General features: G+C 30.7%; 1 protein-coding gene across 1 annotated transcript in view; it reads left to right on the forward strand.

Annotated features, from left to right (window-relative positions):
- Window positions 1–10,068: 10,068 nt before the first annotated feature.
- Window positions 10,069–15,334, forward strand: part of LOC142327945 (pickpocket protein 28-like) — a 31,353-nt gene continuing 26,087 nt past the window's right edge. Inside the window, exon 1 of the mRNA XM_075371353.1 lies at window positions 10,069–10,407. Coding sequence (XP_075227468.1) covers window positions 10,148–10,407 — 260 coding nt within the window. The 5' untranslated portion in view covers window positions 10,069–10,147. The remainder of the gene's footprint in view (window positions 10,408–15,334) is intronic.

The raw sequence follows: 15,334 nt of genomic DNA on the forward strand, positions 1-15,334 counted from the left end.
TATAAAGTTTCCTCTACACTGAAATAATTACCTCAACAATAGAGAAGCATCTACATATTTATGAATTTCTCACCAAAGCTATTAATTTTGAAACAAGATTTCTACGTAACTGAGAAAACTAAATCCTAATTTTTTTAGTTCCAAGTGATAAAAATGATAGATAATGAGACAAATGACACACCATAAAGAATTAAAAAGAAAGAAAAATAAAACAACAAGCTCTACTGACATAATTATTTAACCAGGGTTGATGCACTTCTCTACTCCTTCTATTCCATGCCAATCTCTTTAAAATCAACATACATATCTCTAACATCCTACATTTTCGGTTACTTGTTTTATTTATTATAGTCTTTCTATTTTACTTATCTTTCATTTCCTTCATTTCTTTTTACAACCAAATTAACTCACAGTAGTCCTGGTGTCATACCACTGATACAGATAGTACTTTTTAATACATCCTCTCACAGACTTTGTTTTCCTTCAGTTTATTTTACACAGTATTGACTCATATTTTTATACTTCATTACCAATACTTTACATTTTTTTTGTAATTAGCTGCTCTGGACTATGAGAAATACCTCTTCTTCCTCTTCTGTTGTCTCATTTTCTTCCAGAATTCAATCACTGTCTCACTCTGTTTCTTTCTTCTTTCACATCTCTAAGTAGGTCCTGATTTCTTTAGGATTTTCTCATGGAAACCCTCAAAATTTGTTTTAAAACAAACAAACTTTTTTAAAGTTTCTTCAGTATTTCTTTGATTTGTTGTCATTTCTTTCAGTTTTTGATTAACCTCGTTATCTATTTTAGTTTAGTCTTCTTGTTAAAATTGTTAAAAATCATAATAGAAGAATATACACTTGGAAAAAGCCAGGCGATACTGGAAGGTATCAGATAGATTATATCATGGTTAAGCAAAGATTTAGAAATCAACTCGTTGACTGCAAAACTTACCCTGGAGCAGACATTGATAGCGATCATAATTTGGTGATAATGAAATGTAGATTGGGGTTTAAAAACCTGAAGAAAAGGTGCCAGATGAATCGGTGGAATTTAGAGAAGCTTGAGGAAGAGGAGGTAAAGAAGATTTTTGAGGAGGACATCGCAAGAGGTCTGAGTAAAAAAGATAAGGTAGAAAATGTAGAAGAAGAATGGGAGAATGTTAAAAAGGAAATTCTTAAATCAGCAGAAGCAAACTTAGGCGGAATAAAGAGAACCGGTAGAAAACCTTGGGTTTCAGACGATATATTGCAGCTGATGGATGAACGTAGAAAATATAAGAATGCTAGTGATGAAGAAAGTAAAACGAACTATCGGAAATTAAGAAATGCTATAAACAGGAAGTGCAAACTGGTGAAAGAAGAGTGGATTAAAGAAAAGTGTTCAGAAGTGGAAAGAGAAATGAACATTGGTAAAATAGACGGAGCATACAGGAAAGTTAAGGAAAATTTTGGGGTACATAAATTAAAATGTAATAATGTGTTAAACAAAGATGGTACACCAATATATAATACGAAAGGTAAAGTCGATAGATGGGTGGAATATATTGAAGAGTTATACGGAGGAAATGAATTAGAAAATGGTGTTATAGAGGAAGAAGAGGAAGTTGAGGAGGATGAAATGGGAGAAACAATACTGAGATCTGAATTTAAGAGAGCATTAAAAGATTTAAATGGCAGAAAGGCTCCTGGAATAGACGGAATACCTGTAGAATTACTGTGCAGTGCAGGTGAGGAAGCGATTGATAGATTATACAAACTGGTGTGTAATATTTATGAAAATGGGGAATTTCCATCAGACTTCAAAAAAAGTGTTATAGTTATGATACCAAAGAAAGCAGGGGCAGATAAATGTGAAGAATACAGAACAATTAGTTTAACTAGTCATGCATCAAAAACCTTAACTAGAATTCTATACAGAAGAATTGAGAGGAGAGTGGAGGAAGTGTTAGGAGAAGACCAATTTGGTTTCAGGAAAAGTATAGGGACAAGGGAAGCAATTTTAGGCCTCAGATTAATAGTAGAAGGAAGATTAAAGAAAAACAAACCAACATACTTGGCATTTATAGACCTAGAAAAGGCTTTCGATAACGTAGACTGGAATAAAATGTTCAGCATTTTAAAAAAATTAGGGTTCAAATACAGAGATAGAAGAACAATTGCTAACATGTACAGGAACCAAACAGCAACAATAACAATTGAAGAACATAAGAAAGGGAGTCCGACAAGGATGTTCCCTATCTCCATTACTTTTTAATCTTTACATGGAACTAGCAGTTAATGATGTTAAAGAACAATTTAGATTCGGAGTAACAGTACAAGGTGAAAAGATAAAGATCCTACGATTTGCTGATGATATAGTAATTCTAGCCGAGAGTAAAAAGGATTTAGAAGAAACAATGGACGGCATAGTCCTAAGCAAGAACTATCCCATGAAAATAAACAAGAACAAAACAAAAGTAATGAAATGTAGTAGAAATAACAAAGATGGACCACTGAATGTGAAAATAGGAGGAGAAAAGATTATGGAGGTAGAAGAATTTTGTTATTTGGGAAGTAGAATTACTAAAGATGGACGAAGCAGGAGCAATATAAAATGCCGAATAGCACAAGCTAAACGAGCCTTCAGTAAGAAATATAATTTGTTTACATCAAAAATTAATTTAAATGTCAGGAAAAGATTTTTGAAAGTGTATGTTTGGAGTGTCGCTTTATATGGAAGTGAAACTTGGACAATCGGAGTATCTGAGAAGAAAAGATTAGAAGCTTTTGAAATGTGGTGCTATAAGAGAATGTTAAAAATTAGATGGGTGAATAAAGTGACAAATGAAGAGGTATTGCGGCAAAAGAATCGTTTGGAAAAATATAGTTAAAAGAAGAGACAGACTTATAGGCCACATACTAAGGCATCCTGGAATAGTCGCTTTAATATTAGAAGGACAGGTAGAAGGAAAAAATTGTGTAGGCAGGCCACGTTTGGAGTATGTAAAACAAATTGTTAGGGATGTAGGATGTAGAGGGTATACTGAAATGAAACGACTAGCACTAGATAGGGAATCTTGGAGAGCTGCATCAAACCAGTCAAATGACTGAAGACAAAAAAAAAAAAAAGTTAAAATTGTCAAAAAAAGTTTGTCAGACTTCCTAGATTAATTCTCACCTCCTAGTGCCCATAAAAAAACAAATTATTTTCCTTAACACATCTGATAATTTCTCTGTTTCCTTGTAGAATTTGCTCTTTTCTGAGTCACCATTCATATCCAATTTTTCTTGATCCTAAGCTTTTTCTCAGTTTCTCTCTCTTTTTTTCCAGTCCATATATTTATTTCAGGCTTTCAGGTGTGATTACAATGTTGTAATGCCAAGTTCTGGATTTTATTGAGGTATCTGATTGTTGTAGTTTGGTTAGTTATTAACTGATATGCTAATTCCATTCTTTTTTATCTAAATTTTTTCATTTCTTTATTAAACCATTAGGTTGTATGATTTCACCTAAATACTTGAATTTTTCAACCTTTTTAATTTTTCCATATTTTGTTTCCAGCCCTCAGTTTCTTGAGTTTCTAGATTAGGGCATGAGCTCTGTTTTCTCAAAGGATATTTGTAGTTCTGCTTTTTCTACAACTTCTTCCAATATTTTCACTTGAGTTTTCACATTTTTGTATTCTTTGCTAGTACTGCCAAATTGTCTACAAAGGCTAAACGGTCAAATAAAGGCATAATCAAATTGTTCTTTTTGCAACCAAATATTACCTGTTTTACCCCAGAAATTTTGGTTTCTTCTCCACTTCCTTATAATCTTCTTGAGCACATAACTGAAAAGTGTTGATGAAAGTCCAATACCTTTTCTCACGTCTGTTTTAATTTTGAATGGCCCTGAGATTTCTCCCAGGAATCTAACTTTGGATTTCATTTCTGTTAAGGTTTGTTTTAGATTTCTCTTATTTTTCTATAAACCCTGGATTCTTCTTCACATTAAATAATGCTTCCCTTTTTTCTTTTTCCGTTTAGCTTCTGGAACCACCGAAAGGTATTACCTACACAGAGGATGAATGAGGGCGATATGTATGAATGTAAATGAAATGTAGTCTTGTACAGTCTCAGGTCAACCACCATTCCTGAAGTGTGTGCTTAATTGAAACCCAACCAAAGAACACCGGTATCCATGATCTATTATTCAAATCCGTATAAAAATAACTGCCTTTACTAGGATTTGAACCTTAGAACTATTGACTTCGAAAAATAATGCTTCCCTGTCAACCAAGTTGTATATTTTTTTGAAATCCACAAATTTTGTCAGTTTTTACTTTTCATACAGAAATCCCTAATCATTAGTTTCAGACTTAGAATTTGTTCTGCACATGATTTTCCTTTTCTGAACCTCCCTTGATATTCTACCTGTGGTTCAGACTGTCATTCCAGTCTCTTCAATGGAGCTTAGAAGAGAATCTTGTAAGTCACTGATAACAGTGAAATTCCTCAATAGTTGTTGACTTCCATCTTTTATTCTTATTTACTTTTAAATAAAATTTTTATCCTAGAGATAAGATAATATATTTCATTTTCTGCTTTTTTAACTCATTCTTCTTAGTTGAAACCAAATAAAACAACAACATTAGTAAATCATAATACTACTTTATGATCCAGGGCTATTATGAAAATGGTTTAAAAGTATATTTTTATGAAATGCTAACTTTAAGCAAAAAAATATCAGTAGTATGTATTTTAGTTATCCATTTAAATGCGAATCTACATTTTTACTTATTTAATTGAAGCAAAAGTATATCATAAAATACTTATTATCACCTAGTCTACTCTATTACTACTACTACTGCTCTCTTTTCTATCTTTGAAAAACATCATACATATACACATACACTTGTAGTTTAAATTACAGTATAATTATTAACATTTCTCAAACATAAATAAAATAAAAGAATACAGTAAATGAACAGAATGAAAAACAAAACAAAGAGAAATACAAATGTAAAAAAAAGTATTAACATTCCAAGAGATAAAATGAACTGATTTAATTCACATCTTTTAATCTATTTCATCATTCATTAAAAATTGTGTGTGGTTTTATACCTGCTAATTCAATTGTCCATATCCATCTCTTTGATTCATAGCCCTTACATGACTGTTAATTATATGAATTTCACTTCAAGGCCTTCTTTAATTGAACACTTTAAATGGTCAACAGCAGTAAATAAATGTACAACCAAATAAATAAATGTATAAATATACAAATACTTCCCCTTTATTCGCACTTACTCAACAACTAGCAACCAGTATTCAAACTTAAGAAGATACTTACTTATACAGTATTTATTTAATTCTAGAAAACAATCACAGGTTTAGATCTTTCTTACAAAAACAAATTTTTTTACATAACTGAATATTAGAGGATTATAATGTAATAAGTATATTTCACCAAATATTTAAACAGTTGTTTATATTGAATTTAGAATTTATAACACAAATAAGTGTAGTACTGTGTAAGCACAAATTTATATAATGTAAAAAAAAGAAAAAATTATGTTACTTTGAAAAAATGATGTTTTACCAATACATTACACAAATTACCCCTCGTTTTATGATAAATCTGTATTTTGAACAAAAGTTAAACAAATTAGTCCACTATCTTTTATCTAAAAACTGTGTTACATATGTTCCATATCACAAAAAAATATTAATCTAATTTTTTTTTTTTTTTTTTTTTACTAGATTAATTTATCATAAATCTGATTGATTAGATTATATGTTAACTTAAATCAACCACAGGCAAATATCCCTCCTCACCTTGAGGAAGAATAGTAGTTTTATTAATTCATAGAATAAATTATAATAATTGATAAACTTATACAAAATAAATATTAAAAGCAAAATATTATAAATAGAAACTTTCACGAAAAAAAGGTTCTAGTACCACATACAAGGCAAGATCTGTTCAGAAAATAACCAATCACTTTTAATTACGCGCCAACAGAGATATTTAGTGACGTGTGGTTGGCAGCATTGTGTTCTGCATAACCACTTCTGTCACCACATATTCTTGGATTGTTGATGTCTCGTTCAGTTTTCGTGTTATTGTTATTTGAGTGCAACATGTTTAAGTGTTAGTAGCGATTTTGGTAATGTGCATTTTTAGGAAGAAACGGTAAGAAGTAATATTTTGTGTGAAATTGGGGAAACTTTCATAGAAACGTTTCAACTTCTGAAACAAGCTTACGGAGATGATGCTCTGGGTTGTATGCTATGTTACAAATGGTTTTCACAATTTAAAAGTGGTCGTCAATCAATCGAAGATGACCCTCGATCAGGAAGGCCTTCAACTTCAACTGATGACACCCGCATTCAGAAAATCAATGATCTGGTGCATGCAAATCGCCGATCGACTGTCAGAGAACTTGCAGAAGAGGTAGCACCTCGATCGGATCATGTCGTGACATTTTGACTGAAAAATTGAACATGCATCTAGTCGAAGCAAAGTTTGTTCCTCGTTTGATGACCAAACAGCAGAAAGAATATGATTGGATGTTTCTCGGCAGCTTCTCGAACAAGCCAATGATGATAAAACATTCATGCAAAGGATCATAACGAGAGAAAAAGGTGGGTTTACGGCTACGACATCGAGACAAAAGTTCTTTCAAAAGTTCAGAATGGAACCGCAAAGGATCCCATACTCCAAGAAAGCACATCAGACATAGTTTGAAACTATTGATGATATTAAAGCAAATTCTTCACGGACCTTAAAGGCCATTTCAAATGAAGCTATCCAGGCTGCTTTGTGAAGTTGAAACACCGCTGAGAAAAGTGTGTGAATAGGAAAGGGGAGTACTTTGTAGGAGAAAAAAGACAAGTAATGTGTAAAATTAATAAGAAAGATCAAAAAAATAAAGTTCGGTTATTTCTGAACAGACCTCATATAGAACTAGAGAAATTCTCAAAGATACTTGTTTGAAGTGCAGAATTTTATTGTTGTGAAATATTTACAGTAGGAAAAGCAGAAGGGAAAAGATTAGAGCACTCTGAAGCATGATATTACAGAAGAAAATTAAAAATTAGGTTGGAAAATAAACATTTTCAGAAGTGGTTTTAAGACAAGCTTTGAACATAGAGAAATTTATGGCAGAAACCACATAGAGGCAAATTAAGTTAATGGACCATCTATTAAGATGTCCAGATTTAGTTAATTTTGCAATAAAGGATATGTAGAAAGTAAAAACTGCAGAGAAGACAAGGGATTGTGATATATAAAACAAATAATTGAGTAAGTAACAAGTAATTATGTCGATATCAAAAGGTTAGTTACACCAAAAAGTAACGAATAGCATCAAACCAGTCGAGTAACTGACAACTCAAAAATTTAATTAAAAAACAATTTTAAATGTTACTAATAAAACTGAAAAATGAGGTTTTAATTGTAAAAAGCCAAATTATTTTTAATTTATGAATGTTAGTAGTATTGCATTCTATGAATAATTTCATAAGTTTTAAGTCTGAATCACACCTGGGCTTAAAAGTGTTTTTATAATAAAAAATTCATTCTTATTCCAATCATAGAAAAATTAACTGTAATTGGTCATTAGACGGCTGTTACTAAAGAACATGTAATTACAGAACCAAAATTTGTTTCCTCAAAAACACACAGACTAAAAATACAAAGGTAGATGTATAAATGTACATTAGTATAATAAAGGTTTAATAATGATGATAAGTTTAGGGTTTTATTGTGACACTTTAAAGAAAAACAATTTACAGGGTACTCAACTTAAAAGAGGTCCCACCACTCAGAAGTTTCTACTAAATGTATATCTTTGTTAAAATGCATAAAGTGGTATCAGATGGGTAAAATAATGTGGACGATTTTGATATGACTAGAGCTGGAGTAGGGAGGACTGGTTATTCCCATCACATATGAGTATTGCTAGTCTGTGTCGAGCATTGTCTTTTGAACAAGGTTGCATTATCATGTGTTGTTGTTTATTAAATACAGTTAATTGTTTAAGAACGTGTATTTGTGATGGAAACTTACTTATAAACAAAATCTCATTTATGTTTTGTGTTGGCAAAAGTTTAGGGAGAATTTGAAAAGGAAGCACCAGTAAAGTGTTATTCAGAAGTTAGTTTAGAAATTTGGTAAACAGGTTCAGTGTTAGATTAGAAACGTGCCTGAACCGGTCAGTTTTAATGACACAGGTCATGCAGGACATCAAAATGGCAGTTACAAGACCTCCTCATAGATATTTTTGGAGACTAAAGTCGAGAAAAAGAACATTTCACTTTGTTCACCCCACACTGCAATAAGAAGAATGCCGAAATGTTATCCGTATTGTATGTAGGTTTTCCATAAGCAAACTAACGTTGATTATGCTAAAAGGGTTCACTACTGTCAGCGGTTCAAGAACTTCATTATAGTCAACACTGTCACTTATGATTAAGTGTTTTTGAAAGATGAAGCGTGGTTTCATGATGGTAGTTAACAATCAGAACTTCTGAACCTGGGGTACTGAAAATCAACATATTTTCTTTGAATCTCCCCTACATCCAAAAACAATTAGGCTTATTTTGTGCGGTTTTAAATAATAGGACTTTTGTTTTTCGAAAAAGCTTTAGATGCTGCCATCTACCAAGAAATCATCCAACAGTTCAGAGTGTTACTACAAGAGAATAAGCATGACTGCTGGTTGTAAAAGGATGTTCCATACAGCTTGCTTCACTAAGGAGATGACACAAGATTTTTTTCAGTGAAAGAATCAGTCTTCAAAGATTGTAGCCCCCAAGATCCTCTGATCTAATTAGTCAGATTTCTTTCTGCAGGTTTACTTAAAAGAAATTGTTTATACGAGCATACACACTCCCTGCAGAAAGACAAATATTATCAATGCCACTCAGGAAATAGACAGGGTACAGCTAACAAGAATGGCCGAGAAGATGTTCGTGTTGACAAGTGCATAGAAGTGAATGGACATCATTTTCAACATCTTCTGTAAATTATTGTGTAAGTGTGCCAGAAATATTATTTACAGATTAAACTAAATTATGGGCCTCTTTTAAGTTGAAAACTCTATATTTTATTGCAAACGAAACCTGTTTGATCATTCTAAAAGAATTTGTCATCTAATAAAACACTAAAAAATTTCACTTTACGGTCAACAGAAATAGTGTTGTTTCATTAATGTGAATTCTAAACACGAGAAAAGAAATGTGTTGCGTATCTAAGACATATTTCGAAACTTTCATAAACATAATTCGCGGCTAAAATGCGGTTGCTCCGTTGTTTATCGTATGTGTATACATCGACAAACACACATTTTTGGTATAATATAATCTGCTTCATAGATTCAAGGATGAGCGTTATAACCGTGAATCATCTGGTCAGGATATCTTGTTAAATAAAAATTGTTCGTAATCAGTATGCTACATTGTAATTAAAAGTAGGCCTAATGAGAAATTGGAACATATATATCGACAGAGGTTGATCGTTCGAGGCCTGGCCGAACCAGTTATATTTTAACAATAATGAGACTCCGAATCAATATCAATGAGAGTCCTCCATCATCACCAATCTATTGTTGAGTTCTAACAAAAAAAAAAAACAGACTAACATACTGCATAAATAGACCGTAAATATGAAACTAGAACAACGTATGTCTAAGCTCAGATTTATTTACTCTTAGCTTAGTTCACATTTATCACGGGCTATTTCAAATTAAATCCGTCAGTTATTTTCTTTTCTAGATAAAATATAAATAATAATAATAACATCAAATGAAACGTTTATTATTAAATATTTATTTTTATAGAAACATTTTTTTTTTAAATTAAAAATATAATTAATTTGCGTGAAACATAATGTTTTGATAATAATCATATTATTATAAATAACTAATAAAAAGTGCGCTGGGAGTCGCGATAGCGTGTGACCTCCAAACATTGTTTCATTAGAAAAAAATACCGTAGTTTATATAGTCTAATAATATGTAACACACTACATTTATCGCATTTATATATTAGTGAATAAATACAGACAGAGAAGTCCAAGGTTTTGTTTTGGGTCACCTATAAGCAATTTTAATATTCCTGTAGCGCACTCTTTTTTAATTGATGATTACAAATTCTTTTTAAACATCCGTTCAGTCATAATGATAAAGTCTACACCGAACGTATGGTATAATATCGATGAATTATATACGATTACATCGAACGGTAAAACGGAGTTAAATGTTAATATGCCGGATGGAAAACGATCTGTTATGAATAACGATGAATTAACATTATCGAGTTTGGATGTAAATGAATATAGTAATAATAACAATAATAAAAACAAAAGTCGTTTCTCTACTAAAAGAAAGAGTTGTATTCATATTTTTGCAGATAAATGTAATGAAAATCGTCAAGATAGGTCAGTACGTGATATATATATATATATATATATATATATATATATATATATAAATTATTTTTAAATACTTAAGATAAGATATACAAGGATATTATTCTTTTACGATAAATTAATGAAATTTTGCGGAGTTCGGAAATTTTTTAAAATTTTTACAAACCTTTTTCGTGCACTAGATGAAATTTTTTAATTTTATTATTATTATTATTATTCCGACCTCCATAGCGGAAAATTATTTTCTCTATCTTTAATCCAGAAGGTTCTGGGTTCGAATCCCGATCAGGCTGGACATTTTTCACACTCTAAAACATTTCATTTCTCATAATAAAAAAGAGCGAATGGATACCTGTAGTCGGGCATAAGCCTGTAATATCGAAATTTGAAATAAATAATTGTCGTAAATGGATAATTAATTGATAAATAAGTCGAGATGCAATATAATAAATTAAGAAAACATGTTTACTTATACGTTGGAGTTTATTTTTAAAATTTTATCATTTTGTAAATAAATTTATTAAAATTATAACATAAATTAATTAATATTTAATTAAAATTAAAATTAAAAATTCCGCGAATATTTTGGCAATGTATTTTTTATCAAACAATGGAATTAGTTAAAAGAAGAAAAGTTATTTAACGTCTATTGAAATTAAATCTATTTGATTTTTATTAGGCACAGTCTTTGATTTTTTTTTTAACTATCACTAACAAATTTTCCTAACATCACACTTTTATTTCACCAATATTTTTTATTTTTAAAAAAATTTTTAACTTAACTAAAAACTGTTTTTCAATCGTTTAACAGTATGCCGCAATAAAAATTACATATATAACTACAAAAACGAAATATAATATTCAATTTTTATCCCCTAATGTGTACGTTGCAATCTATTCAACTAGTGAACAAATTCCTCCCCACGACTCAATGCTATGAAAATTATATAAAAAACATTACGTATAAATTACATGTGAATTACGTATAAATTACAGACTCGGTCCGACCATTCCTGAGACGTGTAGTTAATTGCATCCCAACCATCAAGGTATTCCTACATCCTCTGTCTAACATTCAAATCCGTACAAAACAACTAACTCTTACTATGATTTGAACATCAGACTCAAAAATCAGCTGTTAACTTTTTGCGACGACGATTTAACCAACAGACCAGACAGGTGAGCCGTTTTGGTTAATTAATCGTTGTTCAGTTGTTAATCGAATAGATAAATATTTTAATCAAATTAGGACTTACATAAATCACATCAAGACTGACAGTCTGCTATTTCACGGATAACAAAAAAATGCTCCATTTATACGAATCATTAAGGGAAACCTTGAAATAACCTCGATTAAATTATACTTGAGACGTGCAAAATTAATTATTAAAAAAGAGAAGTGTTTATAATACATATTAATGAATAAAGATAATAATTACATAAAATAAACAATATAAACTAACAAAATCGGTAAGAACTCTTACTGAAGAAGAAGAATTCTTACTGACGCTTTGAATAAAGTAGCCGAGAATATTTGTAATCCTCGTCGTATGAATATGCTTCTCAGGTAGGCGTAAAATAGCCGATCGCGTGAATAAAATTCCCGTTAATAATAACGATAGTATTTCTGTTGTCCAAAAAACTATATTTCTGGGTGTTTTATTACACAGCAAGTTCACGTACAAAATCAAATTGATTTAATTTGTAACAAAATCAAGCCGCACTGTTTTTCTTTGAAGCGCCTTAACGAAAAGCTAACCTTGTTATCGCTATTAAATATTTCTTATGCATACATATATTCCAAAATAAAATTTAATATCATATTAAGGGACTCCCTCAAAAAAAAGTAAGTTTTAAAATAAAAAAATTGGCTGTCAGATCATATCTGGCGTCCATAAGTATAAATCCTGTAGATATTTATCGAAAAAATTAAATATCTTAACTAATCTTTGTATTTATATTTATGAATATGCAATCTTTACTAAAATTAATGTTCAGTTATTCATAAAAAATAACAACATCCATCTTTACCGTACCAGGCAACAGAACGGTTTTTGTATAACTCAACACAATACATCGGCTTACCAGAAAAAAACCTTATTACGATTCCGTGGCCATATTTAATAAACTGCCGAAATATTTGAAAAAACTTCCCACCGATTTGTTTAAAATATAGTTAAATGATTTTCTTTTACGAAAACAATGTTACTCTGTTGATGCATTTTTAGATTATACTAATTAAACAACAACAAAAAAATTTTAACTTTATCCCGTTTTACGTATTCATAAAAGATTTTCAATAGTAACTTCTGAATTGTGAATTATTTTGTAATAATTTTTTTTTTTTAATGTATTATCTTAATGTTATCGCATGTGTTTCTATTTAAATAATTAATACGGATTTTAAACACTCCTATTTTTATTATTACATACTGTTATTTAACTTAGTGGTTCGACCGTATCCTCAAATCTTGTAACCTTAATTAAATTAATTTCCCGACCTCATACAACGGTAAAAAAGTTTACACGGCGACGTAAGTCGAGTGACGGTACAACATTTCATTTTTTAATTCCATATATTTTTCTAAATTCTACATTTATATGAATATGTCTGTATTTGTAATACAAGAAGGACATCTTGAGGAAGGGAGCTGAATCGATAAGATGTAGGTATCGATCCGATTGATATTGACTGTAGATTCAGTACGAGTAGATAAGGTGGTTGTAGAAGCGGATTTTAATATAAATAGCGTAAATTTACCTTCTTTTTTTTTTAACCACCGGGACAACCGTTAGGTATTGCTTCAGAGGATGAGATGAATGAATGATCTGTAGCGGGTGAAAATCCCATGCCTGACCGGGATTCGAACCCGAAACCTCCGGATGAAAGGTCGAGACGTTACCACTCGCGCCATGGAGGCCGGCAAATTTACCTTCTAAAATCTATGTACGGTACTCTAATCATCTGATTTAGTTATAAATAAACTGGTATCATTTATAATAATAAAAACTAATTATTGAGGTTATAATCTATATAAATAAAAAATGTAAATGTTCATTTGTTCAAAATCTTAAATCTCCGAAACTTCTTCACAGTTTGCTTTGAAATTTTGACACAACGTTGCATTCGAATACGCGCATGTTTTTATATACCTACTATTTATATATCTAAGATGTCACACCTGTGACAGGTAAAAACACGCTTTTTTTATAAACAGCGCTATCTGTTGGACGTAAAAGCAACAAACGCTATACTAAATATTTTACGATTCCATTTCAATGTATTCGATATGTGTGCCCGTTATAAACTAAAAAACTACTGGACCGATTTTCGCGCGGGGAAAAAGATAGAAAAGGAAAAATCGGAAAAGGGAAATAGGGAAAAATCGAAAAAGGTAAAAAAGGAAGAAGGAAAAAGGGAATGAATAAAAAGGGGAAAACGAGGAAAAGGAAATGGGAAACGGGAGGGGAAAAGGGAAACAAGAGAAAGAGACATAGGGGAAGGAAAAGGAAAGAGGCTGAAAAGGGAAAATGGGGAAAGCGAAAAGGGAACTATGGTGAATGAAAATTGGAAATGTAAAGGGGAAATGGGGTAAGGGAGAGGGGAATATGGGAAAAAATTGGAAAAGGAAAATGGGGAAAGGGAGAAAGGAAAAAGGGGAAAGGGGTGAAAGGGTAAAAGGGAAAGGTTAAATTTTGTGAAGTTCCGTAATGTTCATTTTGTTAATGTTTTATCAAACTTTCAATTGTGTTCATTTAATCTATATATATTCAAATCCAGCAATAGCGAAGCATTGTCGAGTCTGTTAGTATAGAATAAAACTGGAAATAAATATTATTTTATTTGCTAAAAAATTAAAACAACTAATAAATGTAAAAACTCATTTGTCAGTTTTAATTCCTGTACAATTAAAAAAATATATAAATAAATAATTTTTTTTAAATTTTTTTAAAAACATTTTTCCTTAAAAAAAATAACTAAATAAAATAAAAATTCCTACTAAAACGTAAAAGTAATTTTTTCCAAGAAAATTATTTTTAAAAAATTTTCTCTTTAGGCATGACTAAAAAAAAAAGCGTGAGGCTCGCTCTAATTAATATAAAGTCGTTGTATATGATAGCTTTTATGTTTAGTCATGCGTAAATAGAAAGTTTTTTGAAAATAATTTTCTTGGAAACAAAATTATTTGTACTTTTTAGTACTAATTTTTTTGTTATTCTTATTAAAAGTAAGTCTTTATTTTTTTATTTATCTTATAATTTGTTTTTATATTTAAAATTTATCTTACATTGACATGATTTATATAAAGTATTATTATGTACCGATCAGAATAAAGATTTATCTATTTAAATGGGTAAAATTTAGGTGAATCTAATTTGTATTATTGAATAACTTACCGGTTGAGTAATTGTTTTTTTTTAAGGGAAAATCTTTTAATTTTAAATAAATTGGTCGGAAAATTTTTCTGATCATTAGATAATGATTGCAGAAAGGCAGATGATGAAGGCAGAAAGGCTCCTGGAATAGATGGAATACCTGTAGAATTAATGCGCAGTCCAGGTGAGGAAGCGATTGATAGATTATACAAACTGGTGTGTAATATTTATGAAAAAGGGGAAGTTCCGTCAGACTTCAAAAAACGTGTTATAGTCATGATACCAAAGAAAGCAGGGGCAGATAAATCTGAATAATACAGAACAATTAGTTTAACTAGTCATGCTTCAAAAATCTTAACTAGAATTCTATACAGAAGAATTGAGAGAAGAGTGGAAGACGTGTTAGGAGAAGACCAATTTGGTTTCAGGAAAAGTATAGGGACAAGGGAAGCAATTTTAGGCCTCAGATTAATAGTAGAAGGAAGATTAAAGAAAAACAAACCAACATACTTGGCATTTATAGACTTAGAAAAGGCATTCGATAACGTAAACTGGAATA

Source organism: Lycorma delicatula, chromosome 7 (assembly GCF_047948215.1).
Source record: "Lycorma delicatula isolate Av1 chromosome 7, ASM4794821v1, whole genome shotgun sequence".
NCBI lineage: Eukaryota > Metazoa > Arthropoda > Insecta > Hemiptera > Fulgoridae > Lycorma > Lycorma delicatula.